Here is a 25,488-nt window from a genome sequence, read left to right on the forward strand (position 1 = left end):
AAAGGAAGAAGGAAAAAGAAAATTTTCTAAGATCATTAGTATAAGCTTAGTGGCAAGACATTCTGATCTACTCAAATCTATTAAAGAAAAGCCTTGCAAAAGCAAAGTATTTTAAAGTTTTGGCTTAAGCCCCAAAGACTCAAAACTGTAGGAATCTTCCTTATGTAACAAGAGGTTTACATAAATATTATTTCCGCAATGATAGCATTAAAAAAAAAAAAATGGTTAGACTTAATGCATCCCCCCTCCATTTAAGACCCAAATAACTGGAGTTCCCCGTCATGGCGCAGTGGTTAACGAATCCGACTAGGAACCATGAGGTTGAGGGTTTGATCCCTGGCCTCACTCTGCGGGTTAAGGATCCGGCGCTGCTGTGAGCTGTGGTGTGGGCCGCAGACGCAGCTCGGATGCCGTGTTGCTGGGGCTCTGGCGTAGGCCAGTGGCTACAGCTCCGGTTAGACCCCTAGCCTGGGAACCTCCATATGCCGTGGGAGCAGCCCTAGAAAAGGCAAAAAGACAAAAAATAAATAAATAAATGTACTAACTAACTAAGTAACTAAATGTAATAAATAAATAATAACTAAATATAGAGGAAAAGACAAACCTTCCTTATAGAAGAAGTCCAAATAATAAATATACAAGGAATAGGGGAAGTAGAAAATCACCATTAGAACACCATACTAATAACTGCTGCATGTAAAATCCACTAAAGAGTGATAAAGTTTAGTTGGGGAAACTTTAAGAAGAAACAGAATGTTTAAATAGCCTCAAAATATCTTTCCCCCACAATATTAACTAATTACTATGGTGGTTTTAACAAATGTCCACAAATTCTTTAATACACATTTCTTCAAAAGAGGGAGCTTAATTCCCCGCCCACTGAACATGAGTTAGACTCAGTAACCTGCTTCTAATGAACAGACTATCTAAAAGGAAAAGGATAATTTCATAGTGGTGAAATTGGGCAGACACCACTTTAACCAAGTCATCAAGGTTAATATCATCAGTGATAAATCATGTTGCTATCATACAGCCCTCCACATGATGCAATGAGAAAGATGCTTCACCTCCATGGTGTTCTTCCCAAAAGTCCACAGCACGATTCTGGATATTAAAACATATTATAAAACTAAAGTGATCAGTGTGGAACTGGCATAAAGACAGACATAGAGACCAGTGGAATAGAACAGAGAGCCCAGAAATAAATTTTCCCATATATGGTCAAATGATCTTTGACAAGGGTATAGAAGCCACACAATGGAGAAAAAACAGTCTCTTCAATAGATGATGCTAAGAAAACTGGAAAGCCACGTGCAAAAGAATGAAGTAAGATCCTTACCTTACGCCATATACAAAAATTCAAAATGTATTAAAATCCTAATGGGAGGGCCTAAGAGTATAAAACTCATAGAAGGAAATGCAGGGGAAAAGCTTTGTGACATTGAATTAGGCAATTATTTCTGAGATATGACACCAAAAGGACAGGCGACAAAAGCAAAATTAGAAAAATAAGACTACATCAAACTTTAAAACCTCAGCACATCAAAAGAAATAATCCCACTCTTGGGCATCTATCCGGACAAAGCTCTACTTAAAAGAGACACATGCACCCGCATGTTCATTGCAGCACTATTCACAATAGCCAGGACATGGAAACAACCCAAATGTCCATCGACAGATGACTGGATTCGGAAGATGTGGTATATATACACAATGGAATACTACTCAGCCATAAAAAAGGATGACATCATGCCATTTGCAGCAACATGGATGGAACCAGAGAATCTCATACTGAGTGAAATGAGCCAGAAAGACAAAGACAAATACCATATGATATCACTTATAACTGGAATCTAATATCCAGCACAAATGAACATCTCCTCAGAAAAGAAAATCATGGACTTGGAGAAGAGACTTGTGGTTGCCTGATGGGAGGGGGAGGGAGTGGGAGGGATCGGGAGCTTGGGCTTATCAGACACAACCTAGAATAGATTTACAAGGAGATCCTGCTGAATAGCACTGAGAACTATGTCTAGATACTCATGTCGCAACAGAAGAAAGGGTGGGGGAAAAAACTGTAACTGCAATGTATACATGTAAGGATAACCTGACCCCCTTGCTGTACAGTGGGAAAATTAAAATAAATAAATAAATAAATTAATTTAAAAAAAAAAAAGAAATAATCAAGAGAGTGAAAGGCAACCTATGGAATGGGAAAAAATAAGTGCAAATCACACATCTGATAAAGAGTTAATACGAAGACTATTTAAAGAACTCTTGCAATTCAACAACAACCACAAAAGTAACGTTAAAAAGTAACATTAATAAATGACCAAAGACGATAAACAAGTGACCAAGAAACACATGAAAAGATGCTCAACATCACTAATCATTAGGAAAATGCAAATCAAAACCACAAAAAAAAAAAAAAAAAAGGAAAAAGAAGCGGGAGTTCCCGTTGTGGCTCAGCAGGTTAAGAATCCAACTAGTATCCATGAGAATGCAGGTTTGATCCCTGGCATCACTTGGTGGGTTAAGGAGCCAGCATTGCCATGAGCTGTCACGTAGGTTGCAGACGTAGCTCAGATTCCATATTGCTGTGGAAAAATTGGTTAAACCCAAATAAAGTCTATAGTTAACAGTAAATAAATAAATAAATAAATAAATAAGCAAAAAAAAAAAATCTGCAATTATATGGTGATAAGCAAGAGTGACCAGAATTCTGGGGAGAAAAAATGAAAATTAAAAGCTTTAGGGGGACAGAGCAAGATGACAGAGGAGTAAGAGGTCGCGCTCACCTTCTCCCACAAACACATCAAAAAAACACATCTACATATAAAATGTCTCACACAGAACATCAACTGAATGCTGACAGAAGAACTTAAACGTCCAAAAACGGCAAGAAACTCTTGACATGACTGGGTAGAAGAAAAGAAAAAAAGAGAGAGAGAGAAAAGGAATCAGGACGGGACTAGCATTCCTGAGAGGGAGCTGTAAAGGAGAAAAGGAACCCACATCCTGCGAAGCCATCTAACTGACAGAAAGTTTAGCCCAGGCCGAGCAACCTCGAAGTCGCCAAGAAAAGTGCAGCAGCTGGACTGAGGACAGCAAAGCAGAGAGAGAGCTGCACAGATCATCTGGCCCACCAGCCCAGACACCACAGCCTGAGACACCTGGGGAGGGGCTGGGCTGAGACTTAGGCTCTCGAGGTCAGTCCCGGAGAGAGGACTGGGGTTGGTGCTGTGGGGACAGCCTGAGGGACTAAGCAGCAGTGCTCCACGGGCAGGGGAGGAGAATGCCATGGCAGAGGGAACGAGGCAGAAGGTCCAGACCCACAGGAGAGGAAAGGAGCTACTGCTGGATAGGGTGAGAGGAGAGGGGCAGACCGCCATAGGTAACTCCCTGCACCAGAGCATGCATATGCCTGAGGGCTCTCAGAGGGCGGGGGGGGGGGTGGGCTCTGGTGCAGGCTACGGGTGGCAAGAAGCCTCTTGCTCATTTAGGGGAGACTGGGCGCTTCTTGTGCAGGCTACCAGTGGCCAGGCACCTCTTGTGTGGGCTAAGGGCACCAGGGGGCTAAGTGCAACGTGGTGCCTCTTGCACGATCTACAGGTGGCAGGGACAGACTGCAGTGGTCAGTCTGAGAGAGGCCAGAGGGAGGCATGGCTTGCCACCACTGGGAGCCTGTGAGTGGGCTCTACCTGCAACCCCAGTCACCTCAGGGGTTGGCAAAAAAGAAAAAAAGAGGGCACCACAACCAAGCACCATACACTGTTGCTCTCATTACCCTGGGAACACACCCGCCCTCCAGCTGCCACTGCCAAATGCTCTGGGTGGCGCCCAGACACTTGGTCGCTGTCCCTTCCCAAGACCCTACAACTAGGAGCAGCTCGTGCAGCACCTCCTGCCTGGGCTAAGTGGGACAGGGTGCTTCTTGCATGGTCTGCAGGCGGTAGGGGCAAACTGCCACAGTTATCCCTGATTCCAGAGGTGGGCATGGCCCACCGCCACTGGGGATTCTTGAACAAAAACCACTTCCAGCCCCAACCACCTCAGAGGGCACCACAGAGAAGGACACTGTGACAGAACACCACCTGTTGTTGCTCTCCTCCCCTAGGAGCACACCCGCCCTGCTGCTAACACTGCCAAACACTCTGAGAGTGCCCAGATGCTTAATCACTGTCCCTTCCCAGGAACCTGCGATTAGGAGCAGCCTCCTGTGGGGGCTAAGCAGAACGAGGTGCTTCTGGTATGGTCTACAGGAAGCAAGAGCAAACCACTGCAGTTATCTCTGGATCCAGAGGTGGGAGTGGCTTGCCACCACTAGAGATCCGTGAACAGACACCACTTGTAGCCCCATTCACCTCCAAGGCACCACAGAGGAGGGCACTGTGACCGAACACCACCTGTTGGTGCTCTTGCACCCCTGGGAACACACCCGCCCTGCTGCTGCCACTGCCAAACGCTCCAGGCAGTACCCACACGCCTGATCTCTGTAATTTCTCAGGATCCTGCAACTAGGAGCAGCCTGTATAGCACCTCCTATGTGGGCTAAGTGAGATGGGTTGCTTTATGCATGGTCTACAGGTGGCAGGGGCAAACCACCAGTTATCACTGACTCTAGAGACAGTCATGGCCCACTCCCACTAGGGGTCCCAGAAAAGGCACCACCTGCAGTTCCAATCACCTCAAAGGAGGGCAGTGCAATCAAACACAAGCTGTTGTTGCTCTCACTCCTCTGAGAACTCATGCACCCTGCTGCTGCTACTGCCAAATGCTCTGGTCACCTTATAGATCTGCCTAGAGCTCACTACCACTCCACAGGGCCCTGCAACTAGGAGTAGCCTATGCCACCTTCCTGCAGGTCCTTGTTGCTGTTGAGAGCCCAATGACCAGGCACTGACTGCTGCCCCTACTCACTGCCTCCTTCTCCCTGAAAACACACTGAGCATCCTGGGGATAACAGCCTGCTCACACAGAAGAAAGAGACAGCAAATATTCAAACTCTCACACCAAAAATAAATAGTAACACCCCCAAAAAAATACAAAGGGGTAATTCTTGCATAGAAGTAGCCTTACAAGACTACAGTTTGGCTTCCCCAAACTCACAGAAAAAGAAAAACACAAGCAAGATGAAGAAGCTCAGAAACCATTCCCGGTTAAAGCAACAGGAGAGTTCACCTAAAGCAGTCAACAAACAGACCCCTGCAGTCTGACAGACATTGAGTTCAAAAGGGAGATACTGAAAATACTGAAGGAATAAAGAGAGGATAGGAACAGTAATGCAGATTCCTTTGGAAAGGAACTAGAAAATATAAGGACGAGTCAAGAAAAACTAGAAAATTCATTTGCAGAGATACAAACGGAGCTAAAGGCCATAAAGACCATAATGAATAACACTGAGGAACAAATTAGTGATGTGGAAGATAGAATAACGGAAATCACCCAATCAGGACAGCAGACAGAAAACCAAATGAGAAAACATGAAAGCAATATAAGAGACCTATGGGATAATATAAAGCAGGCCAATCTACACATAATAGGAATTCCAGTAGGAGAAGAAAAAGAAAAAGGGGATTGAAAATATATTTGAAGAAATTATGGCTGAAAACTTTCCAAATCTAAAGGATAGTGATATCAAGATACAGGAAGCAAAGAGGGCCCCAAACAAGTTGAACCCAAACAGGGCCACACCAAGACATGTTATAATAAAAATGGCAAAAGTTAAAGATAAAGAGAGGATTCTAAAGGCAGCAAGAGAAAAGCAAAGCGTTAATTATAAGGGAACCCCCATAAGGCTATCAGCTGATTTCTCTACAGAAACACTACAAGCCACGAGGGAGTGGCAAGATATATTTAAAGTGCTGAAAGGAAAAAATCTGCAACCTAGAATACTCTATCCAGCAAGAATATCATTTAAAATAGAAGGGGCAATAAAGAATTTCTTCAACAAACAAAAGCTAAACGAATACAGCAATACTAAACCCATTCTAAAAGAAATGCTGACAGGGCTTCTCTAAATTAAAAGAAAAAAAAAAAAGAAGAAGAATTAGGATGGAGGAAACCATAACTGGAAAGTAGTCACTTAAACAAGCCAGCATACAGATCTAAACATGAAGATGCTAAAAAAAAAAAAAAAAAAGACATCGAAATCATACAATGTGGGGAAGGAAAGTAAGAAAATATAGATTGTTTTTTAATTTTAATGATGTGTTTGAGCCTATATGACTATCAGGCTAAAGCAAGCAGATATAGGAAGAGGTTAACATACTTAAAAAACAGGGCAACCACAAATCACAACTGAACATTACATTCACAAAAACTGAAAAGAAAAGTACTCAAGCATAAAATCAATGGAAACCATCCAATCAAAAAAACAAAAGTAGAAAAGAGAAACATAGAATCAACTGGAAAACAAGGTTTAAAATGGCAATAAATACATATCTATCAATAATCACCTTAAATGTCAATGGACTAAATGCTCCAATCAAAAGACACAGAATGGCAGACTGGATAAAACAAAAACCTTCAATATCTTGTCTACGAGAAACTCACCTTTGGGCAAAGGAAACATATAGATTTAAAGTGAGGGGATGGGAAAAGATATTTCATGCCAATGCACAAGACAGGAAAGCAGGAGTTGCCATACTGATATCAGACAAAATAGACTTTAAAACGAAGGCCACAAAGAAAGACAATGAAGGACACTATTTAATGGTTAAAGGATCCATTCAAGAAGAGGATATTACAATGGTCAATATATATATGCCCCTAATATAGGAGCATGCAGATACCTACAACAAATACTAACAGACATAAAAGGAGAAATTGATGGGAATACAATCATAGTAGGAGACTTTAACACCCCATTCACATCAATGGACAGATCCTCTAGACAGAAAATCAGTAAGGCAACAAAGATCCTAAATGACACAATAGAAAAGTTAGACTTAATAGACATTTTCAGAACATTTCATCCAAAAAAATCAGAATATACTTTCTTCTCAAGTGCACATGGAACATTCTCAAGAACTGATCACATATATGGGGTGCAAAGCTAAACTCAATAAATTTAAGAGTATAGAAATTATTTCAAGTATCTTCTCTGACCACAATGGCATGAAACAAGAAATCAACCACAGGAAAAAAAATGAGAAAAAACCTACTACATGGAGACTAAACAACATGCTACTAAAAAACCAATGGGTCAATGAAGAAATCAAGAAGGAAATTAAAAAATACCTCAAGACAAATGATAATGAAGAAACAACCACTCAAAATCTATGGGATGCCACAAAAGCAGTGCTAAGAGGGAAATTCATAGCAATACAGGCCTTCCTCAAAAAAGAAGAAAAATCTCAAATCAACAACTTAACCCACCACATAAAAGAACAAACAAAACATATAAAGTCAGCAGAAGGAAGTCATAAAGATCAAAGAGGAAATCAATTAAATAGAGATTAAAAAAATAATAGAAAAAAAATCAATAAAACCAAGAGCTGGTTCTTTGAAAAGGTAAATAAAATTGACAAACCTCTGGCCACACTCACCAAGAAGAGGAGAGAAAAAACCCAAATAGACAAAATAAGAAATGAAAAAAGAGAAGTCACAACAGATATTACAGAAATACAAAAAAAAAAAAAAGGACAGATTAATATGAACAATTGTACGCTAACAAATTTGACAACCTAGAAGAAATGGACAACCTTCTAGAAACTTACAGCCTGCCAAAACTGAACCAAGAAGAAACAGATCAACTGAACAGACCGATCACTAGCAGTGAAATTGAATATGCCATAAAAACACTCCCTACAAATAAAAGTCCAGGACCAGATGGCTTCACAGGTGAATTCTACCAAACATACAAAGAGGAATTTATACCCATCCTCCTTAAACTTTTTCAAAAGGTTGAAGAAAAAGGAACACTCCCAAGGATATTCTATGACGCCACCATCACACTAATACCAAAACCAGACAAAGATACCACCAAAAATAAAACCATAGGCCAATATCTTTGATGAACATAGATACAAAAATTCTCAACAAAATTTTAGCAAACCAAATCCAACAACATATAAAAAAGATCATACACTACAACCAAGAGGGATCATTTCCAGGTTCACAAGGATGGTTCAACATATGCAAATCAGTCAACATCGTACACCACATTAACAAAAGAAAAGTCAAAAACCACATAATCATCTCAATGGATGCAGAAAAAGCATTTGACAAAGTCCAAAATCCATTCATGATAAAAACTCTTACCAAAGTGGGAATAGAGGGAACACACTTTAACATAATAAAAGCCACTTATTTATGACAAATCCACAGCAAAAACAACACTCAGTGGAGAAAAGCTGAAGGCCTTCCCACTAAACTCTGGAACAAGACAAGGATGCCCACTCTCACCACTGTTATTCAACATAGTATTGGAAGTCCTAGCCACAGCAAACAAACAAAAGAAATAAAAGGTATCCAAACTGGAAAAAGAAGAGGTAAAATTGTCACTCTATACAGATGACATGATACTACATATAGAAAACCCTAAGGATTCAACCCACAAAATACTTGAACAACAAATTCAGCAAGTAGCAGGATACATTAACATTCAGAAATCAGTCACATTTCCTGTATACTAACAACAAAATACTAGAAAAGGAATACGAAAATATAATGCCTTTTAAAATTGTACCCCAAAAAATCAAATACCTGGGGACAAACCTGATCAAGGAGGTAAAAGACTTATATGCTGAGAACTATAAAACATTAATCAAGGAAATTAAAGAGGATTCAAAGAAATGGAAAGATATTCCATGCTCCTGGGTTAGAAAAATTAATATCATAAAAATGGCCATACTACCCAAAGCAATCTACAGATTCAATGCAATCCCTATCAAATTACCCATGACATTTTTCACAGAACTAGAACAAACAACCCAAAAATTTATATGGCACCTCAAAAGACCCAGACTTGCCAAAGCAATTCTGAGGAACAAGAACCAAGCAGGAGGCATAACTCTCCCAGACTTCAGGCAATATTACAAAGCCACAGTCATCAAGACTGGTACTGGTACCAAAACAGACATACAGACCAATAGAGCAGAATAGAGAATCCAGAAATAATCCGAGACACCTACAGTCAATTAATCTTCGACAAAGGGAGCGAGTATATAAAAATGGGAAAAAGACAGTCTTTTCAACAAGTGGTGCTGGGAAAATTGGACAGCCTCGTGTAAATCAATCAAATTGGAACACACCCTCATGCCATGTACAAAAATAAACTCAAAATGGCTTAAAGACTTAAATGGAAGATAAGACACCATCATCAAACTCTTGGAAGAGAACATAGGCAAAACATTCTCTGACATCAACCTTACAAATGTTTTCTCAGGTCAGTCTCCCAAAGCAACAGAAATAAAAGCAAAAATAAACCAATGGGACCTAATCAAACTGACAGGCTTTTGCATAGCCAAGGAAACCATTAAAAAAAAAAAAAAGATAATTTACAGAATGGGAGAAAAGAGTTTCAAATGATGCAACTGACAAGGGCTTAATCACTAACATATACAAACAACTCATACAACTCAACAGCAAAAAAGCCAACAACCCAATGGAAAAATGGGCAAAAGACCTGAATAGACATTTCTCCAAGGAAGATATACAGGTGGCCAACAAGCACATGAAAAAATGCTCAACATCACTGATTATTAGCTAAAGAAATACAAAGCAAAACTACCATGAGATACCACCTCACACCAGTCAGAATGGCCGTCATTAATAAGTCCACAAATAACAAATGCTGGAGAGGGTATGGAGAAAAGGGAACCCTCCTGCACTGTTGGTGGGAATGTAAACTGTTATGAGCACTATGGAAAACAGTATGGAGATACCTTAGAAAATTATACATAGAACTACCATATGACCCAGCAATCCCACTCTTGGGCATATATCTGGACAAAACTTTCCTTAAAAAAGACACAAGCACCCGTATGTTCACTGCAGCACTAATTACAGTAGCCAAGGCATGGAAACAACCCAAATGTCCATCAACAGATGATTGGATTAAGAAGATGTGGTATATATACAGTGGAATACTACTCAGCCATAAAAAAGAACAAAATAATGCCATTTACGGCAACATGGATGGAACTAGAGACTCTCATAGTGAGTAAAGTCATTAAGAGAAAGACAAATACCATATGATATCACTTATATATGGAGTCTAATATACGGCACAAATGAACCTTTCCACAGAAAAAAAAATCATGGTCTTGAAGAACAGACTTGTGGTTGCCAAGGGGGAGTGTATGGGATGGACTGGGAATTTGGGGTTAAGAGATGCAAACTCTGGAATGGATAATCAAAGAGATCCTGCTGTATAGCACTGGGAACTATATCTAGTCACTTGTGATGGAGCATGATGGAGGATAATGTAAGGAAAAGAATGTATACATGCATGTGTGGTTGGGTCACCTTGCTATAAAGTAGAAAACTGACAGAACACTGTAAATCAGCTATGATAGAAAAAATAAAAATCATTTTAAAAATAAATAAATAAAATGTCCAAAAAATGTAAAGGGTAAATATGAAGACAATGAGGAGTAAAAGGAAAACAGTGAAAACTATCCAGACAGAACTACCATATAAAAAATATCTGAAATAAAACAACATTGAAACCAACACCCTGGGTGTGATTACCTGCAGATTAGACACTGCAGAAAAGATCAGTGAACATTTAGACAGAACAATAAAAACTATCAAATGAAGCAAACTTCGACAGACCCCAAGCTAAAGTGGCATAGGAAAATCATACCAAGGTATATGAAAATCAAATTTCTGAAAGTCAGAAGTAAGAGACAGTTTTAAAGACACACAGAAATACTACTCAGCCAATGGTACAGTGGAAACGAATCCAACTAGGAACCATGAGGTTGCGGGTTCAATCCCTGGCCTCGCTCAGTGGGTTAAGAATCTGGTGTTGCTGTGAGCTGCGGTGTAGGTCACAGACTTGGCTCGGATCCAGCGTTGCTGTGGCTGTGGCCTAGGTCAGCAGCTGTAGCTCCAATTTGCCCCCCTAGCCTGGGAACCTCCATATGGCACAGGTGCAGCCCTAAAAAGACAAAAGGAAAAAAAAGATAGAGAAAACAAACTAGCGGTTATCAGTAAGCACAGGGAAGGGGATGGGGCAAGATAGGAGTAGGGGAGTAAGAGGTATAAACTACTATATGTAAAATAAATAAGCTACAAGGATATATTATACAACATAGGTAATATAGCCAGTATTTTATAACAATTATAAATGAAGTATTATCAATAAAAATTTTGCACCACTATGTTGCACACCTTATAAACTAATATAATACTGTAAATCAACTATACCTCAATAAAATTTTTAAATAAATAAACATTGGTAAGAATGTGATACATACATACATTGCTGGTGGGAACATAGACTGACATACTAGCTTTGGAAAACAGTTTTGCAGTTTCTCAAACAGTTAAATATGCAATCACATACAACCCAGAAACTCCACTCCTAAGTATACCCCCAAGAGAGATAAAAACATGTCAACACAAAACTGTTTATTTCAAAGGGGAGCAGAGAAGTACAAATAAGCCTGGAACATAATGTGGAATAAGAAAGTAGAAAATACTCAAAAAATAGAGGACACTTCAAAAGGAATATGGGAGTTCCCATCATGGCTCAGTGGTTAACGAATCCGACTAGGAACCATGAGGTTGAGGGTTCGATCCCTGGCCTTGCTCAGTGGGTTAAGGATCTGGCATTGCCGTGAGCTGCGGTGTAGTCGCAGACGCGGCTTGGATCCCGCATTGCTGTGGCTCTGGCGTAGGCCGGCAGCTACAGCTCTGATTAGACCCCTAGCCTGGGAACCTCCATAAGCTGTGGGTGCGGCCCTAGAAAAGACATAAAGACCAAAAAAAAAAAAAAAAAAAAAGTCAAAGACATGAAAGACAAAGAGAATGTGAGAAACTGTTCCACTAGTACAGGAAACTAAGGAGACAGAACAATTAAATGCAACATACAAGTAATTCTGGATTAGATTCTGGACCAAAAAATAGACATTAATGAGACAACTAATAAAGCAATGCTAATTTCCTGATTTTTATAACTATACTATTTAATACTTGGGGAATGTAAGCAGATATCATTTAGTAATTTTTTTAAACTAGCTTAGTGTTAAATTTTTTAATTGTGAAACTACTTCAAAACTACTTCAAAAACATTTTTGTTGTTTTTTTCTTTAGGGCCACACCTGTGGCACCTGGAAGGTCCCAGGCTAGGCATCCAATCAGAGCTGCAGCCGCCAGCTTACACCACAGCCACAGTAACATAGGATAGGAGCCGCATCTGCGACCTACACCACAGCTCACCACAATGAGGGATCCTTATCCCACTGAGCAAGGCTGGGGATTGAACTCATGTCATCATGGATGCTGGTTGGTGGGCTAGGACTGGAACTCCTCAAAAACATTTTTTATTGAAGTTCCCTAGTGGTGCAGTAAATTAATGACCCAGCATTGTCACAGCTGAGGCTTGGTTCAATACCTGGTCCCAGAACTTCCACATCCCACTAGTGCAGCCAAAAAAAAACTTTATTTAATTTTAAGCAAAAAAAAAAAAAAATCACACAGACTGGGAGGAAGTAGGTTCTACTACAGATCCAACAAGGTACCCCCATCTGGAATAAAAAACACCTAATCATTAATAAGAAAAAAACAATGCTTCACAAAAGATGTCCAGTAAGCATGTTAAAAGATGGTCAAATCAGTAGCTATCAGATATATGCAAAACAATAATGAGATACTATAGACTAGTATAGCCAAAATGAAAAAGATCAATAACTCCAAGTGCTAGTGATGATGCAGAGCAATTAGAACTCTGTTACAATACCAGCACTATAAACGAGAATAACCACTTTGGAAAATTGTGTGGTAGTATCTACCTAAAGCTATTTAATTCCTAGGATGGGGAGATCAGGGGATAAAGGTTGGTGGGGTGAGTGTATCCAATCACCCAAGAGAAATGAGTTCTTTGATCTACCCACCAAAAGACATGTCCATCAAAGTTCAAAATTGCTCTATTTATAAAAACACCCAAAAAAAAGGAAACAACCCAAATGCCCATCAACCACAAAATGGGTAAACATATTTTCTCAGACATAATGTTGACTTATGAAAGATATAGAGTGTGTAATGTGTGATTCCATATGGATCAGGCAAACTAATCAATATAGTGACAGAAACTGGAATGTTTATCCTAGGAAGGACAATACTGAAAGGGGAAGGGATACAAGGAAGTCTTTGGTGTCACTGGATTTGTTCCAGATATGCATGTGAGTACTTGTTACATGGGTAAATTAAAATGTAAAAATGCATTATGTACATTTAGATTTTTTACATTTTACTGTATATGTTATACCTCAATTTAAAAAAAAGAAAAGAAAATTGGGACAAGATGGCAGAGTAGAAGAACTTAAGCTCACCCTCTCTCACAAAAACACCAAAATTACAACCAACCACTGAAAAACCATCAAAGAAATAGACTGGAAACTACCAAAAAAGATATCCTACACCTAAAGACAAAGAAGAAGCCACATGGAGATGGTAGAAAGGGTGCTTTCTCAATATAAACAAAACAGAAAGCCACTGGGGCAAAACAAAAAAAAGAATCACTATAGATAATGCCCTAACAGAAAGTCCACTTAAGCCTCTGGAATAATTCAAGTAAGAAATGAGCGGAAATGAAGATGTGTGAAGAAAACAGATCAGAGAGATATTTAGGCACCAGGTTTGCTGCCCTACTGGAAAATACAGCTGAGAGAAGGGATGCACTGATAAATCTCTCAAGTATTTGGGTAGAAAATAGTATTATTATGCAAGGTAGGGAATGCAAGAGGAAATGAGCTCTGTTTTAGATGTGCTGAATGGAGACATTTAACTGGAGATTTTCAGGCAGTTAGATATATGAATCTGGAACTCAGATGCAACCTAAACAGGACATATAAATTTAGAAAAGAGAAGCCAATCAAGAGAGGGTGAGACTGCCCAGGGAGACAGAATAAAAGAGAAGACTGCTACGGACATAAACCTAATATTAGAGAGCAAACACAGGAAGTGAAACAAGCATAAAACACTGAAGGAAGAGTAAGAGAGGTGGGCAGTTACCAAGAGTGCCAAATAGGGCAGAGAGGTTAAGTAAGTTAAGAACAAAAAAATGAGTAGCAATTTTGGCAATGAGATCACTACTGCCTTTTGCTACTGTTTTTGTCAAAAGTAAACATTTTTTAAAAGGCCTTAAATGACCTAAAAAAAGTTAAAATACACAATTTGCACCACCCTGTACCTTTATTACACATCAATTTCAAACTAGTTCATGTAAGCAATCTGCAAAAAACAAATTATTAACAGTCATAAGTGGAAGATATTGTTAAGAATTTAAAACTATAAAAGGGGAGTTCCCATTGTGGCGCAGTGGTTAACAAATCCGACTAGGAACCATGAGGTTGGGGTTCGATCCCTGGCCTTGCTCAATGGGTTAAGGATCCGGCATTGCCATGAGCTGTAGTGAAGGTCGCAGATGCGGCTCGGATCCAGCGTTGCTGTGGCTCTGGGAACCTAGCCTGGGAACCTCCATATGCTGCGGGAGTGGCCCTAGAAAAGGCAAAAAGACCCAAAAAAAAAAAAAAAAAAAAAAAAAGCTATAAAAGGAAAACATCTTCTATCCTAGGGATAAAATAAACATAATTGTTTATTGCTTCTTATATATAATGTATATATAATAAACATTATTCTGTATAAAGTCAGTGGTTTTTCTATACATGAAATTTTTTATAATCAAATACTGAAAAAAATCTGGCCAGCATGAAAAATAAATATATTTATGTATTTAAAAAGTCAGTTATTGGAGTTCCCTTATGGCATAGTGGGTTAAGGATCCAGAATTTCACTGCAGTAGCTCAGGTTGCTGCCATCACACTGGTTCAATCTCTAGCCCAGGAACTTCTACATGCCTCAAACGAAGCCAAAAAAAGCCAGTTATTTATTGAGCACCTAGAGAATAATATTCCTCCAGTGAGTTTCTTGAGGCAATCAACAAAGGAGCTTTTTTCAGTAAGAACAACAAGCTAAAAAACAGGAAGAATTCTCCAGAGAACAAATGGATGTTATACAAACTACACTAGGAAAACAGTGGAATGCAGTGGGTTAAAGATGGGTACACATTCTTTGCCAACCCTCCCATCAAGAGGCTGAATCTATTTCCCTTCCCTCCTTAGTCTCTAGGCTGGTGTTGGGACTTGCCTTGACCAAAAGAATTAGGTAGACGAACACGTATTGAACCACTACCACATTTTCACTCTCTTGAGAGCCAGCCACCATATTATAAAAAAACCTGGGCTGGAAACCACTTCGAGAGAAAGAAGCCAACTAAAGGAAGACAGAAATGCCCTAGACTTCCAGTGGACCTGATGAGGCCCCAGCCTTGGGGGTATGGCTAGCTTGGACGGTCCAATCCTGACTAACCACCAGATGAATGCAGCGACATGAAGGATCCCAAGTGAGATCAATGGTAGACTCACCCAACTAACCTACAGAATCATAAGAAACAATAAATAGTTATTATTTTAAACCACAAACTATTGGAATGATTTAATATGCAACAATAGATATAACTAAAACATTTCCTACAATGTTTTCCTCAACGGTAATAGTATATAACTTCTAAAGACTCTGTGGTTAGTCTCTGGCAAATTGGGAAAAGGCAAAATACAGGAACAACCAAAAAACATTTCCAGAAGCATCAACTAAGCAACATAAATACTCCCCTGGGGCAGTTGCTGAGTGTTGGAACAGAGTATATAGCTGTCCCCCCATATCCATTCTCTCCTTCTTTCAGAGTAACAGAATTTTTAACTGAACATACGACTATCAAAATAAAGACTACATTTCCTAGCCTTCCTTGCAAATAAGTTCTCATGACTAAATCTGGACAAAGGAATATTACCAGGAGTACAGTGTGGCAGTTTATAGGAAAAAAAAAAAAAAAATCCCTGGTAGACTGCAGGTCAAGTTATTTGGCCCTTTAGCCCTTCAGATAACCAGCTGTCTGGAATTTACAATACTTTGGACCATGAGAATGAAAGGCTACTCCCTTGAGATTGCCAGGGCATGAGGTGAAAGGAGCTGGAGTTTCTAAGACTTCATAAAGCAAAGTTAATGTGCCAATCTGTAACTGAAAAATTTATACTTTTACATAAAAAAAGAAACTTCTGTTTAAGTCAAAGTTATTTGGGGTTTTCTGATACCCTCAACTGAACCTAATCGCATCTCATGCAATGGTAGCAAAAAGAAGCACTGTTCCATGACACAATAAAGAAGACTAGAATATCAAAACATAGTTTCTTTGAGCAAAGCAACCCAATAGTGCAAAGACAGTCTTTTCAACAAATGGTACTGGAACAACTGGACATCCATATGCCAAAAAAAAAAAAAATCTAGATAGAGACGTTACATCCTTCACGAAAATTAACTCAAATGGATCACAACTTAAATGTAAAATGCAAAATTATAGAACTCCTAAAAGACAGACAGGAAAAAAACCTAGATGACCTGGGGTATGGCAATGACTTTTTAGATACGACACCAAAGGAATGATTCATGAAAGAAATAATAGAAAACGTAGAGTTCATTCAAATGAAAAACCTCTGCTCTATGAAAGACAACATCAAGAGAATGAGAAGACAAGCCACAGACTGGGAGAAAATATCTGCAAAAGATACATCTGATAAAGAACCATTACCAAAATATACAAAGAACTCTTAAAACTCAACAATAAGAAAAATGGGCCAAAGACTTTAACACGTATCTCACCTCAGAAGATATACAGATGTCAAATAAGATTCTTCACATTATACGTCATCAGGGACATGCAAATTAAAACAATACTGAAATACTGCTACACACCTATTAGAATGGCCAAAATCCAGAACACTGACAACATCAAACACTGGCAAGGATATGGAGCAACAGGAATTCCCATTCACTGCTGGTGGAAATATAAAACAGTACAGCCACTTCAGAAGCTTCTTATAAAACTAAACATACTCTTAACATACAATCCAGCAGTCAGGCTCCTTGGTATTTACCCAAATGAGTTGAAAATTTACGTCCACACAAAAACCTGCACATGAATGTTTATAGCAAACAGTTTTATTCCTAACTGCCAAAACTTGGAAGCAACCACATTACCTTTCAGTCAGTAAATGGATAAATAATGGCACTTCCAGATAATGAAATGCTATTCAGCACTAAAAAGAAATGAGCAATAGCCAGGGAAAGACACGGAGGAAACTTAAATGCACATTACCAAGTAAAAGAAGTAAATCTGAAAAGGCTACATACTGTACCATATGACATTTTGAAAAAGACCAAAGTATGGAGACAGTAAAAAGATTAGTGTTGAGGATATATGAACAGGCACAGCAAAGAGGATTTTTATTTTTTTATTCATTTCTTCTTAATTTATTTTTTTTGCCACTGTACAGCAAGGGGATCAAGTTATGCTTACATGTATACATTTTTTTTTCCCCACCCTTGTTCTGTTGCAACATGAGTATCTAGACATAGTTCTCAATGCTACTCAGCAGGATCTCCTTGTAAGTCTATTCTAAGTTGTGCCTGATAAGCCCAGGCTCCCGATCCCTCCCACTCCCTCCCTCTCCCATCAGGCAGCCACAAGTCTATTTTCCAAGTCCATGATTTTCTTTTCTGTGGAGATGTTCATTTGTGCTGGATATTAGATTCCAGTTATAAGTGATATCATATGGTATTTGTCTTTTGTCTTTCTGGCTCATTTCACTCAGTATGAAATTCTCTAGTTCCATCCATGTTGCTGCAAATGGCATTATGTCATTCTTTTCTACAGCTGAGTAGTATTCCATTGTGTATATATACCACATCTTCCGAATCCAATCATCTGTTGATGGACAGTTGGGTTGTTTCCATGTCCTGGCTATTGTGAATAGTGCTGCAATGAACATGCGGGTGCATGTGTCCAAAGAGGATTTTTAGAGCAGTGAAGCAACTCTGTATGATATACTGTATTGGTGGACAAAGGTCTTTATACATTTGTCTAAATCCATAGATGTAAGACACTAAGAGGGTACCCTAAGGTAAACTATTGGTGTTGGGTGATCATGATGGGAGGGAAAAATATATAGGAAATCTCTGCACCTTCCCCTCAAATCTGCTGTGAACCTAAAACTTCTCTAAAAAGAATTTTTTTTTTTTGTCTTTTTAGAGCCACACCAGAGGCATATGAAGGTTCCCAGGCTAGAAGATGAATCAGAGCTGTAGCCCCTGGCCTATGCCACAGACACAGCAACACGGAATCCAAGCCATTTTGGATGAGCCTCGTTTCCACTGAGCCATGACGGGAACTCCTAAAAAAAATTTTTTTTAAAGTAGTTTCCTGTTGATATGAATGGCATGAATAAGTCTCAAAATCAATATGCTGAGTGAAAGAAACCAAACAACAGAGTACAAACTGTATTTACACTGAAAGAAATAAGATTCTAGAAAATGTAAACTAATCAATAGTGACAGGAAGCAGACGAGTAGTTGTCTGGGGATGAGGTAGTGGAAGGGATGGGTTACAAGAGGGTAATGAAAATGTTATCTTGATATAGGTGATGGTCTCATTCATATATCGACATACAGATATGTTAAAATGCATAAAATTATACACTTCAAATATTTGAGGTTTATTATATGTCAATTATGCCTCAATAAAGTGGTTTTAAAGGGATGCAGAGAGATAAGAGCTGGTGTAACTAATGCAATCCCACCTATACAATAAAAAAGATTTGACCAGGGCAGGAAAAAAAAGTTTTCCCCCAACAACCACCAAGCCTCACACCCACAATAGTATACTGGCCCAAGAGGAGCTAATTTATAAAAGGTCTTTCATGAAAGAAAAAAAAGAACAAAGCTAGAAACAAATCTTCATGCTCATACTCTTCCTACTTCTATTTCATTAAAAGTAACCATTAAAATATGCCTTATCATTAAACCTACAAATGGCATCAAGGGTACAAAAACTATCACATTCACAAATAATTTAGTGAGTGACTTTTAAGTTCCTAACACCAGTCTAGGTGCTAGAACTATAATGATAAACAAGAAGATAATCCTTGCCTTCATGGAATTTACATTCTAACAGGAAGGCATGGGGGTGTTAAACATTGATTAAATTAGATAACACTAATAAAGTGCTCAGAATAGTGACAAGCATATAGCAAATAAGTGTTCCATAAACGAATCTGACTAGTATCCATAAGGACGCAGGTTCGATCCCTGGCCTCGCTCAGTAGGTTAAGGATTCAGTGTTGCTGTGAGCTGTGGTCGCAGATGAGGCTCATATCTGGCGTTGCTATGGCACAGGCCAGCGGCTACACCTCCAATTCGACCCCTAGCCTGGGAACCTCCATGTGACACGGGTGATGCCCTTAAAAAAAGACTGGAAAAAAAAAAAAAAAAAAGGTCCAGTAAATACCAGCTAGTGTGAGCTATAAATATTACCTCTAAGTACTCAATCTTATGGCTACTAGAAAGCACACCTTATTCATCCAGTTCTCTAAAAATCAAGAGATTTTTTAGATGGTTTCTGTAGGACATGTCCTTATTTTTAATCAGCAGCCCATCCTTCAGAGAACTGCCCTCTCTCTACACACCATTTCTTGTGGGCCCAGCCCAGAGGTAGCATGTCCAGTCAGATTTCCTGGACACAGAAATCTGCATCACTGGAGAGGCAGCAGGTGATGAGAAACACTGAGAAGTTCAGTTCACATGGCTGAGCTCCACGTGGACCCATCTCTGCCAGCACAACCCTGGCTCCTGTCCTTCCTGAGGCTCAGCTATTCAGTGTGTCCTTCAATGCTCTCCTTCCAGTAAGTCTCTTCTTCTTGCTTAAAACAGCCAGAATTTGTGTTGCTTACAAAGAAACCTACCTGATACAATTAGGTAATGTAAGATCATTCTACAAAAAGGAGTGTTCATAACCAAACACCATTGCCAAAATTCATTACTAAAATGAATTTAACTGTTTATAAAGTATAACTCAATAAAACTGGGGGGAAGCAAAAGGAGTATTTATTTTAAAAGCATAAAGAGCATATTTATACTGAATAATAAAAATATTTCAGGTTATTTTCACATATATTGATTTTGTTATGCTCTATGCTAAAAACCTCATTAGGAAACACTCTTAAGATGGCCCATTTTAAAGTAGTCCCATTTAAAGTCAAGCCGCATTGACTGCAATAAGGCCAGAATAAGAGAAGTAAGTTAATATCTAAAAACTATGTCTTGCTTACTAATGCAATAAAGCTCACAACATACATAATGATCATATCTTGCTTTCAAGTTTATTGACAGCACCCTACAGTACTTTGCCTAATTATCTGTTTTGCTTATATTCCCACTCTCTATTTAGTCTTACTTTGCAAGCAGCCTATATCACAGCAGGAAATCCCCTCAAAATGCAAACCTCTCCAGCTCCACATTGAAATTAGGACAGCCACACTTGTCATGTTTTACATTACAAGAATTTCAGAACTGCCTTACTTGGTCACACTATGCTCCATTCACTAAGCATCCTCCATGACAGAGGCTCCAAAGAACACATGAAAAAACATGATTCTCCTACCTGCCACCACTCTAAAAGCCTAAAGTACATGCCAAAATACCTCCAATCATGTTAATAAATCCATACTGGATTAGTATATCCTAATCACTCCTGAGACACTTTATATATATACACACATACACACACACACACACACATTTTTTTTTTTTTTTTTTTTGTCCTTTTGGTCTTTTTAGGGCTGCACTCATGGCACATAGAGGTTCCCAGGCTAGAGGTCTAATCAGAGCTGTAGCTGCTGGCCTACACCACAGCCCACGGCAACACCAGATCCTTAAGCCACTGAGCGAGGCCAGGGATCGAACCTGCAACCTCAAGGTTCTTAGATTAATTTCCACTCTGCCACGACAGGAACTCCCAAGACACTTTATATTTTAAGGTCAGTAAAAGGTATTAAAATAGAAGGACAAATAATGAAAAAAATTTCATTGCATGTGTATAGATCTGTACATGATAAACCCCACAAATATTTCCTATTACTGCAATACTACAATAAATAATTCACTTTAAACATTACAAAACTCAAAATTTTGTTCTCGTAACTTTCAAATTTAGCTATTTTATAACAGATACTCTTTTATCTAGCAACTTCCAATATTAAGTTCAAAACTGTCACCTTCTCAAGTAAAAGTTCAGCCACCTGATGGCTGATCTCCCGAGAATTGAAATAAATTTATAGTGAGGCTTTTAAAACTATTTCCTAAGGTATCCTACTGCATGGCCTCTGGTAGCCAGCCTAGGTACCCTAAATAGCCAGCCAGCACGAAAATCTATTTAAACTACTCCAATTCCACATGAATTCAATACTGTGTCTTTCAACAGTGTGTCAAGCAAACAGAGCTGATCTGATTCAACTTGATGTGTAAACTCTCACTGCTTCTTCCCCTGAGTTAAGCAAAACAAACAATATAAGTAACTCAAGTTTCAACAGTATCTGTGTAGAAAGCCAAAAATAAGATCTAAATGAAAACCTTATTTTGCAACATATTAATATTCCAGCTTTCTAGCCTCTTTTCTTCAATTTAAATTTTAATTACTTCAGAGTTGCCCATTTCTACAACATGATCCAAAATATTTATAAGACAAAAAATGATAAAAGCCCAACATTCACCTACCCAACATTTGGCAATCCAACAATACCAATTTTCAAGGAGGTTCCAAATCGTCCAATGATTGGGGGTGGTTTAATTGCATCACCTCCCTTTTTGGGGGGCATCTGAAATGTCAAAACAAACATACATATGAACAAGACTTCTTACTATCCCCATCGATCGAAAGCACATCTCATTACTCAAAATTCACTACTGAACAATAGATTAAGAATAAAATATATTGTATATATCAATCCAAAAGTGACACTTTATTTTTCAACAAAAATGAAAACAAAAAAAGTTCTGTTAACAATCTGATTCTGATCATTGTCAAAGCAGTCATTCCTGAGAAGTCCTGGAAAAATTGCCACATTAAAAATATGTGGCATCATAAATCAAAAATAAAATTTAACTGCCAATTTCCCATCCTGACTGTTCACAAAACATTTTCTTAACCTGACATGTGGTTGTACGAATGAAAGCATTTGAAAGCAGGAGCAGAGCTAAGAAAGCCAAAGAAAATCCATTCTAGAACCACTAGCAACCGAGTTACCTCCCACCAAACCATTCCCCCCCCAATCTGGAACCTGTTCTTTCCTATTTCGCCCCCAAGCACAATATTTCACATAAAAGGAACGGTATCAAGGTCTTTCGAACAAGTCTCTTCCACCTTTTGCACTGAAGGTACAGCTCATCAGTCCTAAAAAGCAATCTTCGGAATCTACACTGGCTATTACTGGTTGTAAATGGATCCACTAACCCTTTTTATTTACAGGTCGAAACTTTGTCGGTGCCTGCGGATCTGGCTCCAAGTTCCTCGTGCGGAATGGATCCCACTTTAGGGCTGCAAACCGAACTCATGGGGACTGCTAACGTTGCAGAAACTGGGAACTACAACTCCAGTTGAACCTCCCGGTGACACGCTGAGGCCCGGCTCATGAAGTGATATTCCAGCCTCTGATCCCTGACCCAGAGGGCCACTAAGTTCCCTCCTCAGGGTCTTGACTCACACCTGTTCCCAGCCAATCCCCAGGATGCCAAGGCACAGCTGCAGGGGCAGAGGCTCTCCAGTCTCCCGGCCTGCTACCAAGGGGTGGCCGGCCGGCCGGCACAGCTGGGCACCACCCAACACCTTCCCACTAAGGACCGGGCCACTAGCCGTCCTGGCCTCCGGAGGCTTTCACCAAGGCGTGCCGGGTGAGGCGTGGGCCGCTCTCGGGACGCGCGGCCTAGTCCAAGAGCGCCTCATTCATCCGCACTCTCCACGCCACCCGCTGCCCTCGCCCCATCCCGGCCATCCGGCCTTGGCCTGACGCCGGCCTCTGAGCAATGGGCCATGGGGTCGAAGACACAGCGGGGAGCGCGCCTGCAGCCTCCCTGAGGGCCTCACCGTGCTCGGGGATGACGGTGACACGCGGTCCCAGCGGCAGTGGGAGACGGGTCCTACCGGCAGCAGGAGGCGGGGAGGAAGGAGGAGAGAGCGCAGGCCCAGCCCCTCCACCAAGCCGCACGCACGTCGGCGGCGGCGGCGGCGGCGGCGGAACGGGCGGGCCGGGAACCGGGCGGCACCTGCGCGCAGGCCGAGAGCCCCGCCCGCCCTGCCCCGCCCCGCGCGCTCGCCCGCCCCGCCCATTGGCCGGGCCGACCGGGAGGCGGGAGTAGAGTGGGAGGAGCTGCGTGGCGCCTGAGCAGACAGGAGCCGGTGCCCCTGCCAGAGCCAGCCTGACCCCTTCCCACCCCTGACCGGAGTCTTCCGCTTTCCTTGCACATGGGGCTTCTCAGTCTGGCATCTCGCTTCCTTCCTGGTCGACCCTCGCGTTGCCCTAACAGGCTCGCTCGCCGCCCTGCAGACCCACACTTCACACGCTTGACCTCAAAGCACCCTCGGCCGGACCGCTGGCCCAGAGACGGGTCGCCTGTGTCTGGCGATCAGCCGCACCAGCCCTGCTTGGCCACCAATTGAGCCCTCGAGGACCACGACCCCAGCTCGCCTCCTTTTTCTGTAACGCTCTTCAGTCAATCCAGAGAGTGAGAAGGCGTTAAACTTTCTTGTAGGAAAAAAGGACCAAGGGAAGCTAATGATCTAAGGAGTCCTTCGTCGCCTTATTGTTCACGCGTTTTACAGGCACTGTATCCTAGAATGCGTTTAATACAGTCAGTTTCCACCACCAGCCCCCTCCTTTTCCTCTGGATGGTTAAGAACAAGGGCCTTTGGAATTTGGGAATCATAGATTCCAATCTGGATTCCACTACTCATTAGCTGTGTGACCCTGACGAAAGTAACCTCTCTGGGCTTCAGTTTCCTCCTGGATAAAATGAGGCTATTGACACCCAGCTAAGAAGGTTATTGTGAGGATAAAATGAGGTAATGTGTGTAAACCTTGTAGCAACAGTACCCAACCCAAATAGGAAAGGTTCATAAATAGTAATAAGGCTATTGCTAATATTAGGGCTTCATCTCACCTCATCCCCATCTGACTACACCATGAGCTCCATCTGTAGAAGGAATTCATTCATTCATAGGTCCTGGCCTTCAGTTAGCATTCAAAAATTTATTACAGTGAATGCAATACCTGTCCAAAGATTGTGACACTTCTTTAAAGACGCTTTTTTCAAAAAGATTAGTCTCTAATAAAGGAAAAGATGTGAGTTGGCTGGTGTCCCCATTTTACAGATGCAGGAACAATATCAGAAAGGTTACGTAATTTGGATAGAGTCACACAACTAACTGGTAAGTGTCAGAAACCAGATTTCAAGCCCCAATCTAACTGAAAAAGTCTTCCCTTTCAGCCAAAATTCTTTCTAATAGGGACTTTTTATAAGCACAGTTGAGGCATTATTTATAATGAAACTGCATTAAGATTTTCCTTAACCCTATGAGAGTGACCTACTGAGATAAAGTAAAAAGATTTTTCTGCAAATTTGGAAATTCTCATGGACATGAGCAACTCGATTTGGGGTTTGCATTATTTTTTCTTTATATCATTGGTAAGTATGCACTATTTAAATTCTCTCAACCTACCTCCCTTGTCACAAAAACCTGGTGTTTATAAAAGCAAGTGTCTGAGTGAACACTAGCTATGAAACAGAAAAAAGCTAAATAGCCCATGTTTGTACCCACGGTCAGTATAAACTCTTATGAGTAGCCCTAACAAAGTAATTCCAAAAATCATTTACTCTTTTAGTAGTGAAGTCCTGTAATGGGCTTTCACACTGCTGCTTGCGAAAAAAGAGAGGAACCATTACTTAAACAGCTCAAGAATCCCAGAGAGCCCAATCTGCCCAGCAACCAGCCACTCCAATACTAACTGAAAACGTTCCACAGTCGTGGAGTAGTAGAATTATCTCCAACTTATCACTGTCTTTTGGCCAAATCTCACTACTTCTTCAATCTCGATATCTCTGCAATCTACCCATTCCCTTCAATTCACACTGTCAAGTCCTTGAGTCAATCACCTGTTTCTCTATTTGCAGCTACATCTTTTACTTGCACTTTTGACCACTTTTAAAGTGCCTTGACAAAGCAGGTCGTGCAGATGTCAGTGAGCTAGGCAGAGTTTGAGGAGTGGTCAATTGCTGCTCCTAACAGTTACCCAATAATAGGACTCCATTCCCATCTCACTGGGGAAAATGTAACTCACTTACAGTTACTGAGGGTCAATTCATGAGAAAGTG

At 40.3% G+C, this 25,488-nt stretch overlaps 1 protein-coding gene across 2 annotated transcripts in view; it reads right to left on the bottom strand.

Moving 5' to 3' along the window:
- The window catches only part of OLA1 (Obg like ATPase 1), a 175,463-nt gene extending 152,205 nt beyond the window's left edge, over window positions 1-23,258 (bottom strand). Inside the window, exons 1-2 of one of the 2 annotated variants that reach the window (XM_021076152.2) lie at window positions 23,204-23,258; window positions 21,838-21,938 (exon numbers count right to left, since the gene is read on the bottom strand). In XM_021076152.2, coding sequence (XP_020931811.2) covers window positions 21,838-21,938 — 101 coding nt within the window. In that variant the 5' untranslated portion in view covers window positions 23,204-23,258. Of the gene's footprint in view, window positions 1-21,837; window positions 21,939-22,573 lie in introns of both variants that reach the window. The other variant, XM_084999553.1, reaches the window with a different exon arrangement.
- Between the last annotated feature and the right edge of the window lie 2,230 nt (window positions 23,259-25,488).

The sequence above is a fragment of the Sus scrofa genome, chromosome 15 (assembly GCF_054392235.1).
Source record: "Sus scrofa isolate SSC_HxYL_T2T_F1_AM1 chromosome 15, Sscrofa_HxYL_maternal_Yorkshire_Landrace_v2.0, whole genome shotgun sequence".
In the NCBI taxonomy this organism is placed as follows: Eukaryota; Metazoa; Chordata; class Mammalia; order Artiodactyla; family Suidae; genus Sus; species Sus scrofa.